General features: G+C 39.4%; 3 protein-coding genes across 3 annotated transcripts in view; 2 read left to right on the plus strand and 1 right to left on the minus strand.

The window, feature by feature from the left end:
- LOC102301114 (calcineurin subunit B type 1) overlaps positions 1 to 14,204 on the plus strand; it is a 29,196-nt gene extending 14,992 nt beyond the window's left edge. The window contains exons 3-6 of the mRNA XM_005922414.2: positions 8,534 to 8,710; positions 9,900 to 9,959; positions 10,354 to 10,538; positions 12,077 to 14,204. Of these exons, the coding sequence (XP_005922476.1) occupies positions 8,534 to 8,710; positions 9,900 to 9,959; positions 10,354 to 10,538; positions 12,077 to 12,124 (470 nt within the window). The 3' untranslated portion in view covers positions 12,125 to 14,204. The remainder of the gene's footprint in view (positions 1 to 8,533; positions 8,711 to 9,899; positions 9,960 to 10,353; positions 10,539 to 12,076) is intronic.
- Positions 14,159 to 18,125, minus strand: pno1 (partner of NOB1 homolog). The gene is made up of 7 exons (XM_005922413.3): positions 17,820 to 18,125; positions 16,916 to 17,062; positions 16,721 to 16,804; positions 16,334 to 16,394; positions 16,077 to 16,194; positions 15,509 to 15,579; positions 14,159 to 14,890 (listed from the first exon to the last, which is right to left on the minus strand). The coding sequence occupies exons 1-7, from the start codon at positions 18,015 to 18,017 to the stop codon at positions 14,823 to 14,825; spliced, it is 747 nt and encodes a 248-aa protein (XP_005922475.1). The 5' UTR covers positions 18,018 to 18,125; the 3' UTR covers positions 14,159 to 14,822.
- Positions 18,126 to 18,304: 179 nt separating this feature from the next.
- The window catches only part of dnaaf10 (dynein axonemal assembly factor 10), a 6,504-nt gene continuing 4,182 nt past the window's right edge, over positions 18,305 to 20,626 (plus strand). Inside the window, exons 1-4 of the mRNA XM_005922411.3 lie at positions 18,305 to 18,577; positions 19,680 to 19,780; positions 20,016 to 20,146; positions 20,263 to 20,364. Coding sequence (XP_005922473.1) covers positions 18,392 to 18,577; positions 19,680 to 19,780; positions 20,016 to 20,146; positions 20,263 to 20,364 — 520 coding nt within the window. The 5' untranslated portion in view covers positions 18,305 to 18,391. The remainder of the gene's footprint in view (positions 18,578 to 19,679; positions 19,781 to 20,015; positions 20,147 to 20,262; positions 20,365 to 20,626) is intronic.

Raw genomic sequence — 20,626 nt, forward strand, 5'->3', positions numbered from 1 at the left:
ATTTTTCCTTTTTATTTGTTATTTTATTTTTTCCTCTCTCGGTCCTTCACTTGCTGTCTTCTCTCTGTCTCTCCCTGCACTGACAGAGCAGCTGTTCAGCTCATCAAGTGCTTGGACAGGCAGGCACTTGACTGGCTGCTAAGAAATTAGCTCTGGCCCTCTGGTCAGAAAAATTCATCCTGCTGCACCTTTACTGCCCCACCGTGAGACTGATGCCCGCTCACTCGCGCCTGCCATCAGACACTTTCTAACTCTGTTTGTGTGGAACATCAACATGAATTTTTCTCCATGTGTCGCACTGATAAGATGGATTGTGAAATCGGGTCACGTTCCATGCACAATCCCACTCGCCCCTCCCTGGCCACATTGATCAAAACTCGCCCTGCAACATGAGAAGCAGGGCCAGTCTAACAAAATGCACCTCTTGTATTTGAAGGCTTGTGTTAACTGAGTTTTTTTGTTGAAATGCCACATGAAGAAAGTACAGCAACATTAATAGGGACTCTGGCTGACCTAAAGGGCTCGAGTCAAGTGAACAGTAGATGTCAGTAATTATGGGAATAATTGTGCCATCTAGCATGTGGCTTTGACTTGCTGCTAATCATTTAGCCTACTTTGCAGACATTACTGAGATATTTGTGTGTTGCATTTCAGCCTGACATGATTTTTGTCTCTGTTTTCTCTGCTGGAGGATGAATTTCTGAAAGGCCTGTAGCCTCTTTTCAATGCAGTGTCTCACCACTGCTGGCTTAAGCGAGCTTAGATCAGGCAGAATTTAATGGCCTACTTGTAACAGTGTGCAGTGTGTAATTAGACAAACCACACGGACACACACCTCCTCACACATCCTTTTGCAGTACACTCTGCTAAAGTATATGCACGCGCCCACTCTGTTCCGCCACTCTGTTCACCCCACACACACACACACACACACACACACACACACACACACACACACACACACACACACACACACACACACATAACCATGAAACCCCCCTCAACGCTTCATGCTCTCAGAGAAACGCAGCAGCGAGTTTGAAACCATTGCAGGTCTGTCTGCAGCCGCCAAAAATAAATGGCGGGCGGCTTGCTGGAGTTCCTTGTTGCTAGGGGTTTCCCTGAGGGTGGGAGCCTGAGCCTCTGTCGGTGGGGGGTAGTGGGGTGAGTTGGGGGTTTTCTCATGACAGAACGGCTATAAATAAACACCATCAATGCTTTGCCCTGTCCTCGTCCTCAGTTTGGTTCATGCAGGCAAGCTGTACATTGTTGGTGCAGCCAGATAAATCAGCCTAATGCACAGAGTGCTGCAGCTCTCAGCTGTATAGCTTTCTCACACCTGCTGTCTAAATGAGATAAGACTAACGCAGTGTGAGAGAAACACTGTATTTTTTTTGTGTGTGCTTTTTTTTTTAATTTAGTGCAAAAATTGGACTAAATTTTTAAAATTTTGACAGATAAACCAGAAGTCTTGCCTACTGCCTACTCCATCACACTGCTTTAAACTGGCTGCTGTGCTCAAATTTTAGTCTAAACGCAACCTGAGTTGAATTACATTTAGCTGACCGCATGGGTGTTGACATAGGAGTGAGTAACGGTGCATATCAGCTAACTTTCTCAGAGCCAACATTTTGCATGTAAATCAAAGGTTTAGCACATATGTAATAAATGCAATGTTATGTATCTAATTAGAGAAACTGAAACAATGTCAGTGAGAGCTCCCTAACTGGGAATTCTGCGGTATTAAAATACAGTACACGTGTGCACAGAGATTGAGAGGGAGGTAAACAAATGTGAAGAGTAACAGTTGGCAGCACTTCTGCAACATAGAGGGAGCTAATACATTTTCAAACAGGGAGGAAAATCCTGTGTTTGAATTTTGACAGTCTGTCCTAAGAAACAGCTTGTAACATCCTGCATGTGGCTTTAACTTCAACCTTACAACTGATCACATCACCCACCAAAATGCTGCCAGGCTGTATACGTCATGCAACACCGCTCAATCAAAAATGACAGAGAGGGTTTTTCATCCATATGGCTCCTCCCTGTTTAAAAGGCAGGATAGCAGATATGAAATATGGTCTTGATCAAGAGAATTTGTTACTGCGTCTGTAGTATTGGTCATGCAATGCAGGAGGATCGTCAGAATTAAAGCGGAATTTTTGTTTTTTTCGCCTTCCCCACCCAATGTTACCTTCCCATGAGTTTAAAACTCCCAATCTCTAGATTGGTCTGCAGTCCTGTTATCCCTTCAGCAGTAATCTTGTCTTTCAATATGTTCTCTGGATTTTACACCCTCGTTGGCTCACAACAGCCCCTTATTGGGGGACAGTGTGATATTTCATCCAGTGTCGAGTGTCATACTTGTGTTATTATTGAGCTGTGCATGCGACCTTTTCATATTTGCGAACCCTCACACCTCACCTTGTGTGCCTTGACAGCTGTATATGGCAGAATGTGCACTGTGATGCTCACTAACATGTCAACTGAATTTTCACTCTGCATCCCTCCCCTGCCCCGTTTACCTCGTTTCAGGTTAGCTGCGTTAATGGAGTCACATGTCTCCATTAATGTGCAGGGTGAGCCGTTTTTAGGGCCGAGCATGCTTAAGAGGACACACTCATTAGTGATATTTTGGGAACATTGTGTTTTTTATAATTAAACAAAAATGGGGTGGAGAAGCCAGTCGCACTTAGCAGATTTCCATTTCACACAGCTGTGCCGCTGTCTGACTGCTATCTTGTTACAGTTAGGTAGAGCATTTAGTTTGTGATCAGACCAACCTTTTGTGCAGCTACTCTGATAGACAGTTTCATATAAAAAGTACCCTTTGTTGCTTTAGATTTATTCTTTTATCAGCTGAATTTGCATTTTCAGATGACTCGTGATATGCGTGCTGTGAATTTAACAATGTTTGACACGCACAAATACACACATACCTCAAGAATGCCACTAACCGTACAGGAGGCCATGGAGGACGAGCTGTGTGCTGTAGACCAGAAGGAGGACCATTTGGCCGACCTTAGCAGATTTATTTATTTTTTGTTAAGTAATGCTTATGTATGTTAGCCTCCTGTGTGCCCTCAAAGGCTGATGACATCTACATATGCATGTGTTTTCATGCATACACCTCCTGAACAATTATTTAAATATTCGTGTGTGTGTGTGTGTCTGTTTGTGTGTCTGTGTGTGGGCTACTTTAGGGGGCTAACGGGTTCCAGTTGCCTAGTAACACAGTTAAGGGTGCATACAGCGTTTATGGAAGTAAGTGTGTGTGTGTTGTGTGCTGTGTGCTGTGTGCTGTGTGGTGGAGTATATGAGATTATCATAATCATCTCACAGTTACATTGGGTCTCCCTCAGAGATGCTCATTAGCAAAGCAGTGTGAGGATCCTCTGTGACTATGGAGACCTCAGAAAAGAATTTTTCTTTACATAGGAAAACATTTTTGATAATATTTCAGTTAAACTTCCTTTACATGAAAATGCATCCAACAGTATATTATTCTGCTAGAAATAAATGCAAAGGTAAGCACAGACGTGTCATTTTCAAACCATCCCTATCAATTTCTGTAAAGTGTAAAAATGCCATAGTGAAATCATCTTGTTGTCAAAGGTGTGCTGTATATGAACTAATGTATAAAGTAATCTACTAGACACTGTCATCATAGCAAACATGTAGCTCCACTACACCTTAATCCACAGCAGATGTACGTGTTTGAATGCGAGTTTGCAACATCACCCACCTTGTTGTGTTTCTCTGCTGCCAAAGACAGGCTTTAACATGCAGGTCTGATGTTGGGCTTAGATGCATGACTCTTTCTTTTCCCTATACAACCAAAGGTCGCGAAGAAGGCAAGTGAATAGCAAAAGTGAAGGTTGAAGGTTTTATCACACGCTTTAATAGCCAGTCGCTCAACAGCATCCTGTTTTGTGTGAAATCGAGTAAGATGTGCCAACCCATTCAGGAAATGTATGGTGTATTATCTTATCTCAATCGTTTATTCTGCAACATTACTTCTCACTTTTCTCGTTGATGGTAATTACAGGTGTTGTTGCAATTTAAAAAAAATAAATAAATAAAATCCAAGAACATTTCATCTTATCGTGGTGGCTCTCACACCTAGGACGCTTTCCCATCCAGCGTGGTCATTTCAGGCTGGATGTGACCACTGCCAGTCACAGTTTGTTCCAGCCTTTTTGGGAATCAGTTGTTGTTGCTGTCGTACGCAAACTATGCCTCATTTGCAGCTAGATTTGGTACACATCATTGTGCCACATTTTAAGGTTTTTAGCTTCTGTAATGGAGAGAGGCTGTTTGTAAAGCTCAGAAATTCAACTTTCTTCACTGCGCTCACTTTTAATCATACTAGAATGAGTTTGTGTAAGAACATGAGATAAGAATAGTTAAATTGACGAACCTTGTTTGTTTGTTCATCAGCTGCTAAACCTCCAGCTCCCATATGATTTCAGGAATCTACCACTTGACCATAGCAGATGGACCCATATGTTGGATAAGTCAAACCAATATGTTTTTACATTTTTAATTTTGGCTCTGTAGGTTCCCCTCTGTGTGTGAATCTAGCAGACATGGGGCTTGTTGGTGTGACACTGGAAAAGGAAGGCCGATGTCCTTGCTTCCATGAATAATACATGGACCTACTCACTCGGCAGGTCCTGACAGCAACAAGGGATCTGGATCCAGTGTTAAGATGTTCCCTGCTTAGCGGCTGCGCCAAAGTTTATGTGTTGTAAATGTCACAGTACTTTTTCATCAGAACTGCATCCAGCTTATCCTACTAACCTGACTTTGTAGCACAAAACGGAACTTAAACAGAGACAGGGAGTTACTTTGAGGTTACGATTTTGTGAACGGTTTTTCCTTGTGTCCTTACAAAGCTGAGTATGCAATTCTGAGGCAAGTAATTATTATTCTATTATTCTTTTAATTGAGGTCCTCCTTTTGCCTTCAGAACTGCCTTAAATGGCATAGATTCAACTGCATCACACAGTTGCTGCAAAGTTTTAGTTCTTCTTTGCACATGACTAACGACCGGAGGCGCCTTTCAGTGTGACACCAGCCTTTGGAACAGTGTGCCACTACAAATACAACTAGTTGATTCTGTGGACCCTTTTAAAAAGCAGATTGTTTAACAAGATTTCTGTTAAGAATAGGGATGGGAATCGAGAACCGGTTCTCTACAAGAGCCAATTCCCAGTAGTTCAATTTCTTGGAATTGTTAGTTTGATTGCCTAACGATCCTGCTTATTGGTTCCACCTCCACTTGCACTGTAGTCAGCTGATTTCTGTTTGTGTGCCAAAGGAGGAAAATAGTGGCAGAGTCTGCAGCGTGGATATGGCCATTATGTTTATTTTTATTGCACAAAAGGATGAGAGAGTGGTGTGCAAACTTCATCCAGGATGGAAACGGCTGCATTATGTACATTATGTACACATAACTTTGGCTCTTTGCACGCAGAGAGCATGCTAACACTGAGCTAGATAAGACCCCAGTATGATGTTAAAGCTGAGTGAATTCTGACCCCAGCCCAGCAGCCAGACCCTGAACTTCAAGAGATGACAAACTAATGAGCAGTCAGGCTGCAGCCTGCACCTGTAAACATACCTGCTCTTTTATCATAGAGAAAATAAAGCATTTCTAGTTGGTGTTGTTTTTGTGCGATTATTTTTATTTTATTTTTTTAATTGATGTGTTTAAATTTTCATGCAGCTTTAGCACTCCCTACTTCACCCATCATTAAACTCTAAAATTGGCAATCTGATATTTGTTACTGATGAACTAAAAGAGAAGGCTGCCCGGAGTTATTCTTTGCTATTGGTTTTGATCTAATTTGGAGAATGTGGAGTGTTCAAGATCTATTGGATGTGTGTCAGAAGTATCTATACTAAGATTTAACACACTGAAAAAAGACCTGTCTGGCTGTGTGACAGATTATCTCAAACATGGCTTTGATTTACCATACTAACACAATATGGTGCCTATCTGTAGCATTGATACCCCTTCACGGGCTAAATGGTTATGAGCTAAGATGGTGTCATCTGCTGGGCACAGGAAACAGGAGGCCGCTGATAAGGAAGTGTTTTGTGTCACAGGACAGCCGTGTGCTCGCCTCTGATAACTCGTGCCTGGTAGACACAGACACCCTGTGGTCTTTATCAGCTTGTGAATGTGTTCTTGTGTGTAGATTTGTCATATCGGGAACATATAAGTGAAGTGAACCGCTGACCTCTCATTAGAAATAAATCTGGGTTTTCAGATGTCGTGGATATTTGATGCAGACTAACGTCTTGATTTGTTAAACAGGGGAAAATCAGAGTGGCTTTGACATCATTAATTTAAATGTACACATACTTACACAGCACATGGATAGTTTATTAACAGTGTAATAGTAAAGATGCTGAAAGCTGTAATGAGATTGCTCACGATTAATTGGCACAACTGACTAATTAATTGATCTGCTTATTGTTCCAGCTTTGTAGTACACCATATGGCAAGCATATTGCACTGTGCTTTGGAGACGGCCTTTATTTGGAGACATTCTAAGTGCTTTGAATGGATTTGTACATATTTTTAGTCTCCTGGGAAATTTGACATGCGATTTTATATTTTATTTCCAAGGACCAATGAACAGAGTTCTGTAGTTGAGTCATTTACAATATACAATGTTGTTACTGTTCTCTCAGTGCCCTTTGAATTTTATTGGCTTGAAGGTGCTATAAAAATTCAATTTGTGATCATGTGACTGTCATGTGCTTTATTATTAGAAAGAACACAGAATCACTAACGGTCAATAGAGGAGCATTAAATCAAAACTTATTGGCTCACGGTGTTGGTCTAGATGAATTTTTTCATTTATCATGATGATGAGATACACATGCTGCAGGGACCCATAAAGAATATTTATAAAGTGGATTTCAACAGTGTATTGTTTTTCTTCACGTAAAGCTTTGCTTGCAACCAGCAGTGGCTGCTGCTGTGGTCATGTCCTTTCCAACTTTCTCAATCTGTCTTTCTCTCACTCCTTTATTCCTCCCCTACTCCTCCACCACACTCGCACTCTGATTAGTCATCGAGCTGATGTAGCACAGCGTGTTCGAGCTCTGAAACCCAAAACACAACCCACACCCGTCTCTCTCCGTCTCTCTCTTTGCATCGTATAATAGAAAGCGGAACAATAGGATAACATCCTGTAAGAATCCAGACATTCACATGTGCATTTAGAGCTTCGTAGCCAAAATATGAGATGTGTATGTTCCCTACATTGCGTCAGTTTGAATGCAGGTTCTTACTCTTCTGATGACAGTTGTATCTTTAGTGGTTTTTGCATTTCACTAACTGTGCTCACATCAAGAATTACAAGAAATTCCAACTGTAACTCCTTACAGTTACCACCACAAAGCTTGTTCTTCCTAAGTCGATCTTATCTTTGCCATTTAACTAAACTGGATGGCCTTGTGGAGGAAATTAAACCTGATCGTGACTAGAATAAGTTCATAACCTTTGTCACACCTCTTGATTGTGACTCTTCCTTCTGTTAGCTGTTTGTGAAGTTTAATAGACACCCTGTGCCATTTAGCACTCATATTAAAGTGGGTAAAGTAGTAGTAGCTTGTGGTTGGCCAGTATGATCACCTGACTCTCTGTGAATGAGCTTATATAGTAATTAACAACTGGATTTGTGATTGCTTGTGGATTACTACTACCATTGCTCAGTATACTGGCCGGGGAGTGGAGACTATTTCTCATGGCAAGGGAAGAAAAGATCCAGACCCCTTATGATAAAAAAGCACAAGTAGACAACAAAGGCTGTAAGTTATATTTATGTACTTGTCTCTGTGTCGCTCTTCTGATAACTCCTCTGTTACTCCCTCCTCCACTCTTTCTTGTCAGCTCTCATTTCTCTGCCTTTTACTCATTTTTTAAAAAAAAACATCTACATCCATAGCAGTGTTTTCAGAGCAGGAGCAGTTTGCTTCATGTTAGGTTTGCTACCAAATGGAGCTTTGTTTTGTAGTTGCATCTATTTCAGGTATGGCTAGAAAAGAGCAGAACAAATTGTACCATGCTTACTGTGGGTCTGCAGGTAGTCCAGGCCTCTGCAGGCTAGAAGTAGTGTCCTTGACCTAGTTACAAGTGGTGACCATCAAAATCTATGACTACATTTCATGCGGAGATTTATAATGATATTTATTTGGTAGCATAAATATCCTCTGACTTAGTGTTTTTGTGTGTTTGATTTATTGCTCTTTGTTTGGTTTTGTTTGCTCAGTCTTGGGCTAATGTTGTTGCAGGTGCACAGTACACTGTGCATTTGTCATTGTCACTTTTTAGCTGTTTTTTTCCCTCATGCTCTTGTATAGAACTTGGGCCTGTCAGGCACTTGACACGTGTACACTTGTGGTTGTTTGCTCATAATTTTCATTATCTAACAAGATAGAAAATGCCATCAGCTAAATGTCTTGAAAGACAACGTCTCACCCATGTCTTCTCTTGCTTTTTCTTTTTGTCCAGTCGATGCTGATGAGATTAAGAGGCTAGGGAAGAGGTTTAAGAAACTCGACCTAGATAACTCTGGCTCACTCAGCGTGGAGGAGTTCATGTCGCTGCCAGAGCTGCAACAGAACCCACTGGTGCAAAGGGTTATCGACATATTCGACACAGATGGGAATGGAGAAGTGGACTTTAAAGGTATGCAATAAAGCTGTCTGCTTGTGGGGATTTGACTAACAGTAAAAATAATTCTTTATTTTTACTTCAGCAACAAACCTGGTTCTTAAGTGGAAGTTTGCTTTGCTTTCATTCTTCTAGTTTACTCGTGGTTTAAGTATTACTCTCATACCTAAACACATGGAATCAATAGATACTGCCTGCTACAGGAGGCCTGGTGTGCAGTGAGCCAAAATAAGCAACAACATAGGAGGAGACGTGCTGCAAATTCATTTTTGATAGTGACTATTCATATTTCACCATTATGTAAAGCAGTAGCATCCAGGCCTTCTAAAGATATGTGCGAAATAGCCTACAGTACATAGCTTGGGTCAGCCAGTACAATAACTAAGAGTAATACCACTGCAAATATGGCACATATTGTAGTATTTCTTTGAAGAAATACTACAATGTGTGCCATATTATGTGCCACATCTAAAAAAAACAAAACAAGACTGAATAAAGTTCCTTGAATCCAACAAGCTCATTCAGCTCCTCTCTGTCTTGTAGAATCCAGCATCCTGTTCCACTAATAAGACCTGTTGCTGGTTTTCAATGCTAAAACCATTTATTTTATTTTGTTTCCAGTCCATTAAAATATTCTGCCACCTGCTTTTAAGGTCATTTGCATTTCAATGGGGCACAAAGTCCACATTCTGAACACGTCATTCACACATGATGGGGAATTGCCCCTATTGCATAAAGATAAGGATTGCTTTTATTGGTCTGCATGTTTACAAATGTGCCACTATCTTGGAAATTCAGTCATAGTGCAGGCTTAAAAATAGCCCAGGTTCGATATCTGCGGACTTTGCAACCTGGACATTCTTCTGTACAGTAGTAACACTTTCCACAAAAAAAGAAAAAAAACATATATAGAGAGAGAGAGTTAATGAAAAGAATTATCATCATAAAGTTCAAGTTTAACAAATGAACAGTTCAGAACAGTGTATGTCTTTGTCTATAAATGAGTCTTCTGTGTTTTAATAATAAACTTGATGTTGTTATGCTTCTGTATTGTGTAAGTTTTTCTTAATATACTATTTAAAGAGCAAATTCCATAAAATCGAGATGTTTCTAAAATGCCATGTTGAAGTCAGGACTGTGTGGGAAGCCTGGTTTAGCTGTAAACCTACAGCACTGATTGCTGTTCTGTTCTCTTTTCTCACAGAGTTTATCGAGGGTGTCTCACAGTTCAGCGTTAAGGGGGACAAAGAGCAGAAGCTTCGATGTAAGTAAAGCTGCTTCTTCGCTTAAGTCACATGTAGCCATGGGTAGTAGAACAAGTTTCTTATCCTCAAGCACATCCATTTGTTTTGTTGCTTTGGGAGTAAAACCAGTCAGGGGCTTTGTCCCCTGTGACTCCCCTCTTCTGTTTGTCTCACGTCACCTTGCTGCTGCAACACAAATTCCCCTGGGGTAGTATGTCCTTTATAGTGCACAGTGTTAACCTTTTGGGTCACCTTTCATGAGCTAGTCAAGTTTTCTTTTTTAAAAAAAGGGAAAAAAACAACCATTTAAATATTAAAGAAGAGTTAAAGACTATATATAATAAAGGCTGATTGGTTTAGACTTCCAACTACCTGTGCTTCTGCTCCCTCCCCACGCCACTCCCTGCACCACAGTTGCTTTTAGGATCTATGACATGGACAAGGATGGCTACATCTCCAATGGCGAGCTCTTCCAGGTTCTGAAGATGATGGTAGGCAACAACCTGAAGGACACGCAGCTCCAGCAGATCGTGGACAAGACCATTATCAATGCAGACAAGGACGGAGACGGCAGGATATCCTTTGAAGAGTTCTGTGCAGTAAGTCAAAGCCCTCCTGGGGTATTTTGGGGTGGTGACATTTGTGCTGATGCAGCCTAGTATGTTGGAAGCAAATGTCAAAGGGGCGGAAAACTCTGGAAACACAAACACTTTTTGCTTAGGCTCAACGGCATTGGGTTTCAGTTTCACACTTCCTTGTTGAAATGTGGTGTCAAGGGCTGTAAACATAGCCTGGTGTGTACTTACGGCATTTGTAGGAGGATCTGTGTCATCCAGCAAATTTAAGGTTGGCAGTGATGAGCGTTATTTGGTTTGTAAACGCACTGACCCAGATCAATATTCTCATTGCTGTCGTACTGATATGCATAAACTAACTAGAAAGTATGTGGCTGTAATTATCTAATTTAAGATCACAGACGCAAATGAAGTTCTCGCAATACAATTAGTGTCATCTTGTTGAAAAGTGTGATACACCGACTCGTCTGTTGTCGGACCCCAGTGGAAATGGCTTTGCTCTGAGACATATTCTAAAATGAAAGACTCCACTTCCAACTGACAGACATGAGCCCCACATTTGACAGCTATATCTCTGGAGCCATGAACTAAAATGGCTCTGTCCTCGTGGGAGTGTATTTTCAGAGTGGTGCAGGAGAGTATTAGATCAGTTTTTTTTTTTTGTTTTTTTTTTTTACTGAAGCAGTGCAGCTCAAACACTTCAAGGTTCAAGGAAAAGGCTCCATGACATGATTTTATTCTTGCTTTGTAGTATTAGCAACACTGTTGTGTAAAAGTAACAATGGAAGAGAAAGTGTGTAAAAATAAGAGAATAAATTTAGTAGATTTTCTCAGGATGCCGTTGATCCCATTGTTACATTTCGGCATTTCCACAGCAGTGTTACAGCGAGAACTTGTAGTTGATGCGGTCACTCATAGTGAAACTGACATGCTTGTTGATGGTTATGTGGTGAATGAAACGTTACCAATATGAAATCACTTTACAATGAGGTGAAGGCCGTATATTCACAGGTAATGTACAGTAATCTGTTTACCCTCTGAACCAACATGTTTATTTTTAGTCAGTTAAAAATACACTGAGTTGTTTTCTCAGTATATAAGTTCATAACAGGTTACCTTTTAATGGCAGTAATAAAAAGATGACAACTTTTTAAAAATAGCAGTACCAAACATTGGTGTTCTTCTATTGTGCAGGTCAAAATGTTTTTAAGGGGCCGTCTTGGTTGGGCATGGGTGCCTTAACCTGAGACGGATTCTGTTGCAGGTCTCTTCCTGGTAAAAGGGAGTTCTTCCTTTCCACTCTTGCCACATGTTGTTCATCAGAGATGATTGATTGTTAGCTTCTTCTCTAATACTTTTGGCTTTTTACTGTTGAACGTAGCACATATCAAAATTTATTCATAAATTTTGCATATAAATATAAAGCTCGGGTGCTGTTGTTGTGAATTGGCACTTTATAAAGAAAACTAAACTATGTGAACTTTAATGCTTACCTCCACAGCGCTAACAGCACTCTATTAAAGATTTTCTTTTCTATTCCTTCCTTTCGCACTTTCATCCAGGTGGTTGGTGGCCTCGATATACACAAAAAGATGGTGGTGGATGTGTGAGCGCTCTCCGCTTGCTGAATCCCCCCCTTTGTCCTCGACTCTCGCTTTCTCCACCATCTCTGAAGATCTGCTCAAGACGTCCGGCAAAACGCTCTCTGTGTAAATCAATGGAAGTATTCGCTCTCTTTCTCTCTTTTTTTTTTTCTTTCTTTTCTCTCTCTTTCTCTCTCTCTGTGAAGCCACTTTTTCTTTTTGAGAAAAAACAAAACAAAACACAGGCCTCGTGAAGCCAACTTTGAAGTGTTATTGAACTGTAAATCCTCTCAATAACCCGGTCGTAGCACTTTAAGAGACTGAAGGACATCTATTTGTAATTCGCAAGAGCATCTCCGGTTTTGGATGAGGGGGGGGAGGAAGGGGATGCGGTGAAGAGGCTGGTTGGCTTGTTCATATTTCATCCTTTCATTTTCTTTTTTTCTTTTTGTTAATTGTTATTTTTGATATTTATTTTTTGTTCTTGTTTTTTATAAAGAAAAAAAATACAAGTATATCTATGGTTGTCTCGTGAGGGGAAGTGTGTAGTGTATTAACACTTGACTTGCAGCACAACTAAAAAGTGTAGGGTATGAAGTGCCAACCAGAACATATCCAGAAAACCAGTCCAAGTTATTACCCATCATCACAGCAGTCATTCATGCCAGACAAATGGGCTCGTGACGCTTCCAACTGCTCGACTAAGAGTCATATTAGAAGCAAATCAAAATAATTTTTTTTTTTTTTTTTTTTTGTTCTCCATTTTAGCTTACGCACGCAGTTTTGCAGACCGGTAAAGCTTCCAGTCACTCCTAGGAAAGCAACTCCAGTTTTATTTTCCTTTCTTTTTTTGTATTAAGAGTGGTAGTTTTATTTATACTTAAGAATGTGTTTATATTGTTGGAGATAATCGTTGTTTCCTGTTATAAAATTATAGATAGAAAAATTAATGCCAAGAAAATGTCTTTTGAAAAATAATTTGTGGCTGCAAACTGATACATGGTTTACTCTTGTGAAGCATTTTGCATAGAGCAGTGTGCATCTTTAAGACAATCTCCAATGCAAAGATTAGCTCTGCACTCACACTGACTAATGAATGATGGTGGAATCATTAGTATTTCAAGACTTTAATGTTAGGAACAGAGGCTGGACGGACTTGGCTTAGAACTGAGAGTGAATAATGGTGAGATTACAATTTGTGCAAGGACATAGCAATTTAAGAGACTTATCTGCAGGCAGCGTGTTTTTTTTTGTTTTGTTTTTTTTTGTTAACCAGTATGTGTATATTAGGTAATCAAAGTGTGCTCAGCTTATTTAACCGTAAGTGGAGATGGCTTTGCCTCTGCTTAACAATGAGCCCTTCTGAATACGTCTCAGTACAGCACAGGATGGGTCAGTTTTCTTCAGCGCAACACAAACACTTAAAATCTTAACATGTTGGCATAACGAGTGTGCAATGGGTAGACTGTAAATTGTAGTTTTTTGTTTTTTTTCTTTGAACGTGTACATTTCAAAAGTTGGCTTCTTCTCCCACTTTTTTTTCTGTCACAATCAATTCATTTTCTCACCCTCTGACCTACTAACAGGGAGAAAAAACATAACTTCAGCCAGATTTTCATTTTCTAGGGAAAATGCTTCCTACTGCAAACAGCATTGGGATAGCTTTGGTTTTGCTTTTGGAGGTCAACTGCTGGTTTGAACAACAGTTTTCAGTCAAGAGATGTGCATCTGGAGTGCTCTATTTTTCCCCTATCCCAAAGCTCTGCACGGCTTGGGCCTCCCTGTGCTTGCATGACATGGAAGTATATTTTTTGTTGTGCATGTAGATCAATTTTTTGAAATAATCCTCTTGTTTACACATGGATGGTGATGTTAATATATTTAAGAATTTAATGGTATACAATATGGATGTTGCCAAACTTTGGTAAATGTACACATATTATGAGAGGTAATCCAACTGAACTGAACTACATGTAACTTTTTGTATTTTACCCGGGTCAGCAAGATGCTTCGATTCCAGTAAAAGTTGCATATCTGATCCTGTCTCAAACTGCCACACACTGTACTCAGCTTAAAGGGGAAAATTTGATGTTTTTTTTTTTTTTTTCCTTTTGTATATAAGTATTTGTTAAATGCAGTTCTGGCTCTCTGTTCTCTGTATAGTTCAGACCGCGCTTTAGTTTGTAAGTGCTACTTTTCTCTGAGGGACTTGGGTTCTTTTTAGTTTGTGTGGGGATATGAGAAGATTTAAGTTTGAGAACCTTTTTTTTTTCCTTTTTCTGCATGCTGCATCTTATGCTGTGGGACTGTTGGAAACTTGATACTGTATGAAAAATAAAATTTAAATAAACTTTGAAATGTTGAAAGTATTCTATTTGACTGTCCTTTTTTATTATTATTTTAAACCTGACCAAGATGTGACTGACTAGACTTGTATCTTCATTCACCAGGAAAGAAGAGTACACACATGCTTTGTTTAGTTTTTTTTTTTTTTAAAACACATTTGCACAAACACGTACTTTCAGATATCCATATTCCCTTAATGCACGTATCATAATTTTATTAATCATATTTGATACCAGCTGATTCAGAAACCACGAGATTACAGAAGAACCCGAGGTATTAGTCCAAAGGGCAGTGACTGTCTCAACACAGATCCCACATAGGAATTCCACCAGCCAATAGGAGAAGAGAAATACATATGGTAACCAATCAGGCTTCAGGTTTAGAATCTCTCTGCAGTCCTGCTAGCCACCACTCTGATGTTGCCATAGACCTTTGAAGGTGGACTTCCTGTAGGGGCAAAAGGGATTTATTAAAGGTCACTTCTCAGCACTAATGTGTAAACAAAGAGTTCAATTCCAAATATGGTTAGTGCTAGATTCGATGGATTTGCTGTCAGGTGACTGATGCTCTCAACACTGGAAAAGGCTGCACAGCATTTAAATAGGTTTGTTCAGGAGTTGGCTAAACTGTTTGTTCAATGTTTTAGGGTTTTTCTTTAAGCTGACTGTCAGCTTGTATAAAAAAAAAAAGTAAGAAATTAGATTTTTGCACTCCTTACGGAAAACATTAAGTGTTATAACAGGTCTTTTTAAACACCTGATTCAGAAAAATGGCTTCATTCCAATGCTTGATTGCCTAGCCTCTTTTAATTTAGGCACTTTTACTGCTGCATTTAAGTATATATCAAAATTGAAATCCATAAAAGAAGGATTCACAGGGGAGTCTTATAATCTAAATTTCAATGTTTAAATGAGTACCTCAAAGTGAATAAATTAGTACTTGTACTTCTCCAGGAGTAACGGTATTTGAGACAGCAGAGTGTCCAACCAGCTCATCCAATAAAGCACCACCTCAATAGCATCAACCACATGATATACTGTGCTATTAAAACAATGCTCGTCTTACCTAAGATCAAGTTGCATATCGCTGTCCGGGCCATCTTGATATTCTGGAAAGATCCTAATACGTGAACTTTTCTGTAGACAGACAAAGCAGAGTGTTCGCAGTTTCAATGAACAATGAATACAAGGCACATAACTAGAAAACATACTGCAGGTATGGATGTATGCGAAAGGTTGTTTATATTGTCTTTAGAGTACCCACAAAAACATCTGCGTGAAGAGGAAAATAGCATTTGTGTGTGAAAAACTGTTAGTAAGTAATATATTATGATAGTATGTTTATGCACTTATTAACAAACCAAATCAGGCCAGTTTATTTTATTTTTTTAAGTTTATTCCCAAAGAAGTAAAGCTCTTCTTTACAAGATCTGTATTAAACTCCAATACTTATCATGACTAAAACAATGCAAGAGAAAAAAATCCCAATCTAAATGTTTGATTAATGCTGCAGTGAAACCGTATCAACTTTAAAAAGGTGGCTAAAGAAAATTAATGAGGGATTAAGAAGCAAATGATGTGAAAAATTAATTAGTAATTTTACTGTAGCATATCAAAATAGTGGATTTACTCACGTGTCTGCAAGCACAATGCGAGTCTTTGTGACATTTTCAATGGTGAATTTGGTTTTTCCTCCCTTCCCTGCTATTCTTCCAATAGCTCTGGATAAGTGGTCTCCCTTCAGAGGTTTCACTGCCAAAACATGGGAGAACAATTAAATAGATCTCGAGAGGTTGAACATTGTATTCTTCATGCAGCAGGGAAAGAGAACTGGTAAGAAATTATGTCGACTCTAACAGCAGCCACAAGTGCTACAGAGGTGGAAACTCACCGTCTGTGACATCAAAGCTTTCAAGGAAGAGCTCATCTAATCTAATGAGAGCCAGAGCATCCTGAGGGGAGAGAGTGTGAATGTTACATCACGAGTGACAATCCAGCAAGGCTCAAAATTAACAATAAAATACTGTGACAGCTTCTAAAGATAATTTACACATTTAGACAAAGCAAAAACAACTACAAGTCACTTTATGGAGGCTACTGACAGGGAGGAAACTTTTATTGTATTAACAATAGATTATTTAACTACACTGAGCTGAAGTAAGTTTCAGTCAAGTGTCTCTACCACTGTGCCAAAACTTGACTTTTGGCTTGACAAATACACATTCAGTACAAAAGCAGTCAGGCAGAATTAAAACATGCAGAAAACTCATGTACTTACTTCAACCTGAAATCCAAGAACAAATGCTTTAACAAAATCAGCTGCTCTTTGGAGTGAGGTGATGTCCTGTGTTTCTTTACATGTCTGAAAGAAAGAAGGCATATTAGTCATATCAGAGATGAAATACTGTATATAAGCATTGTAATAAATAGGCTCACCAAATCACCGAAGTCTACATGAACAGGAGAAGCTTACCTTGATTTCAACATTCCTTGTTTTGAGGTTGAATCTAACTTGAAGTTGTAGGTTCTCTACAATAGGAGTGAAAATCTTCAGCCAGTTATCTTTCAGCGGTGTGTATCTGTGAGCTGGAACTGGGATTTTGCGCATCTCATCTGATCCCTTAAAAAAACAAACAAACACAAAGAACATTTCTGATCATACGGTGTAATGTTAGCAAAACTACTCTATGACATTTGGTTAGGATTTATCAGAAAACATCTTTGCTTTGTAACCCGAACTCAAAGCAATGCTGCAACTAATGTAACATGTTTACAATTGTTTAATGTGGTGACTTTTTTTCCACTTAACTGTCTGATCTTTAAATCATCAGAAAACAGTGAAAAAAATGTCATCATAAAGAAACCACTAATCCACAACAGAAGTAGAAAGAGAGATTGCAGAGTACATATAAACAGCAACCCCGGGTTTCTATGGTGCCTGACGGTGCATTTAATTACTGAAACATTCATATGCACGCTTAATTTCAAAGTTTCTAATTAATCCTCTGAGTACTGGACTGATATTAACCACGAGTAATTCATGCGTTTTGTTTTCCTAACTGTATTTTTGCTTTAGTAGACAGTGCTTTAAACAGTCAGAGTACTGTGAAATCATAAGTATTATAATAACAGTCACGACCTAAACACAGTATTTGTTGTGTATTTGAATATTCTACTTGGGCAACCACACTACCACAACAGCAGCTTTATTTAGTGTATTCACATGACTACACCGCGCGTGCGCATAATAGTTAATGGTTTGGTCGGGGAAGCTACTTTGTAAACATGACAAATAACATTAAATGTACAGTTATTGGTATTTATTTGACAAAACCGAGAGAATACACAGAGTCTATATATACACGTGGTGTAGTTACCCGTAATTTGTCTCCTGAAATGGGCGGAAATTGCGGTCGTTTGCTTGCCACGGGCTCCTCTGTGTCCATGCTCGCTCCATCTTGTTCACGTTTTCGCTTCTGAGACTTTTTTGACTTAACCTTTGTGAAAGAATCGGCGTCATCTTTGTTCTCAATGGGTACTACAGAGTCCGGGACTGGGTTTTTATCGGTGTCCATCTCGAAAAAAGTTTTTTAAATCAGATTTTGAGTAGAAACCTAAGCAGACTGTGAACGGAGACGCGTGAGCATGTCCTCGTGGGACGAAAAGGACCCAAACAGCCACATCAACGACGCCTGTAGATTGAGAGGTAACAAAATTATTTTATTATAACTATCTATGATGTCTCTAGTTGTCTTTAGAATTGAATGCAGGCTGTTTATATATTTTTGCATATGATTTTTGTACCAATGTACATAGATATTTTATTGAAAGATACGCATTTTGTCAGGCATCTGTTAAGGCAGCCGCTCGCTCAGCTGTACCTAGTTTGTTTTGGAAGAGAGCGACAGTTGTCTAGTTTTTCACGCCGATATCAGTGTTTCTTATAAAAATGTCATCGCCGCTGTCCAAGCCTCAGATTATTACGCATATTCAGAAGAGTTTGAACTATACGGTTTTTGACAGTAAATGGATTCCCTGCAGCGCGAAGTTTGTCTGTCTGGGAAACTTTCCTAGTGGAACCGGAGTGATTCAAATATATGAAGTTAACCAAGGCGAGGCTCAGCTCATAAAGGAGGTACATTAACGTTCTACTCTTGTGGGCCTTTGTTCCTTTCTTTTCTCTCAGATATTTCATACAAACGGCGTACAGAGCTAGCTAGCCCGTCGAAGAGTTCTAGAAAAGTCTGGCAAGGGTGTTTCCATGACAACAATTTGAAGGCAGCCCGTTCATTATTGTTCTACTGTAGATTATCCTATAGTTGGCATACTTTATCCAGATTATACTTAAAAAGCAAATACTACAGCATCACTTGCAACGATTAAAAGATTGCTACGCTGTCACCAGTGTATCGTACTACAAACAAAACTTACTGTTGTAGTTTTGCGCCATGGGATGTGTGCCAGGCATCAAGATACAGATAAAGGAGAGTAAACGTAACAAAACGTGTATAAACATGATTCTTTTATACTTATCTTGCCTGTTTGTTTCAAGTGTAGGTCATTTTGCTGCTAAAGCTTGAATCAAGAGTGCCTACATGATACAGTGCTGTGAAAAAGTATTTGCCCTCTTCCCAATTTCTTATGTTCTTGCATATTTGTCACGCATGTTTCAAATGATCAAGCAAATGTTAGTATAAGACAAGAACGTCTTAGTTAAGGTCAGTGTTCATGATTCAATGATAAGAAAGAGAATCGGTAAAAATGGCATCTATGGGAGAGTTCCGTAGTGAAAACCACTGCTGACCAAAATGAACACAAAGGGCCATCTCACGTTAGCTTAAAAAAAAAACAAGAACAACAAATTGATGTTCCCCATTATTCTGTGAACTGAAAAAGAGACAAAAGTTGAACTTTCTGGGAGGTTTGAATCATGTTACATCTGGCGTAATTCTAACACACCATTTCATAAGAGAACATCATACCAAACAATCAAACATGGTGGTGTGATGGTCTGGGGCTGTTTTGCTGCTTTTGGCCTGGGCGACTTGAATTAATAGGTTCAACCAGAAAATCCTAAAGGAGAATGCCTGACTGTCAGTTTATGCCCTGAAGCTCAAGCTCACTTGGATTATGAAAATACATTTTCACTGCACTCCTTCCACACTGCTTTTCCATTATATGCTGAATTGTCCCATTCACGAAACTAAACAAACTCTTACCTCTGTGATATGTTTCAGGTAGAGAAACCTAAAGCTATAAAATGTGGAACATTTGGGGCCACGTCTCTTCAGCAAAGACACATAGCAACAGGGGATTTTGATGGAAATCTCAATATATGGTATTGTATACACCAATTGTGTAAAAAGCACAATTGTGGGAAAGCAAGGTTTAAATTCTATTTTTAACCAAAAAACACTTCTTATGTTAATTGTAGATCTTATATTCAAAGCTGGTTCAATCCCAAAGACAGTTATAATTGGAATGGAATAGAAAAAATGTAATGGAAATGTTATTTTAAAAATCTGTTACGTCGACATTAGACTTATTCAGTACTGATGTCCTGTGGTTCACAGGAATCTAGAGACCCCGGATGTGCCCGTATATGCTGTAAAGGCCCACAAAGAGATCGTGAATAGTATTGATGGTGTTGGTGGTCTGGGGATTGGTGATGGTGCGCCTGAGATCGTTACTGGAAGCAGAGATGGTAAGAGCATTTAAAAAACAAACAAACTAGATTGTAATTACTTTTCAGTGCAATGATAGTGGGAAAGTAAAGTACATGAAAATAAGACTAGATCCTACATGATTGTATTTTAATAGGTACAGTCAAGGTGTGGGATCCCAGACAGAAGGATTCCCCTGTAGCCAACATGGAGCCAATGGAAGGAGAAACCAAGAGGGACTGCTGGACTGTTGCTTTTGGTTTGTAAAATATTCTTCAAAAACTAAGTTGATAGTGGTGGTGCTTCCCCTACTTCCATGGTGTGCAGAAAAGAACATAAGGTCTGAAGAGGTTAAGGCTCCTGCAATAGTTGTGGTAGTATAAAGGACACTGTTACAGCTTGTGCCCCTTAACAGGGTCCTCACAGAACATTATTTTCTTGAGGACCGAAGTACCAACATCCACAAGTAAAGTTTAAAAACATGCTCTCCACTTTATCTGTATCCACAGAGACAGGACTGT

Source organism: Haplochromis burtoni, unplaced genomic scaffold (assembly GCF_018398535.1).
Source record: "Haplochromis burtoni strain Fernald_Lab_line unplaced genomic scaffold, NCSU_Asbu1 Contig_57, whole genome shotgun sequence".
Taxonomy (NCBI): domain Eukaryota; kingdom Metazoa; phylum Chordata; class Actinopteri; order Cichliformes; family Cichlidae; genus Haplochromis; species Haplochromis burtoni.

Bases quoted from the DNA above. Each gene is read 5' to 3' on its own strand.
- pno1 (XM_005922413.3), bottom strand. From the start codon at position 18,017: ATGGACACCGATAAAAACCCAGTCCCGGACTCTGTAGTACCCATTGAG. The intron at 17,063-17,819 runs GTAACTACACCA...TGTTTTTTTAAG, and splicing joins TTTCAGGAGACAAATTACGG to GGATCAGATGAGATGCGCAA. The intron at 14,891-15,508 runs GTAAGACGAGCA...TTGCCCCTACAG, and splicing joins GATATGCAACTTGATCTTAG to GAAGTCCACCTTCAAAGGTC.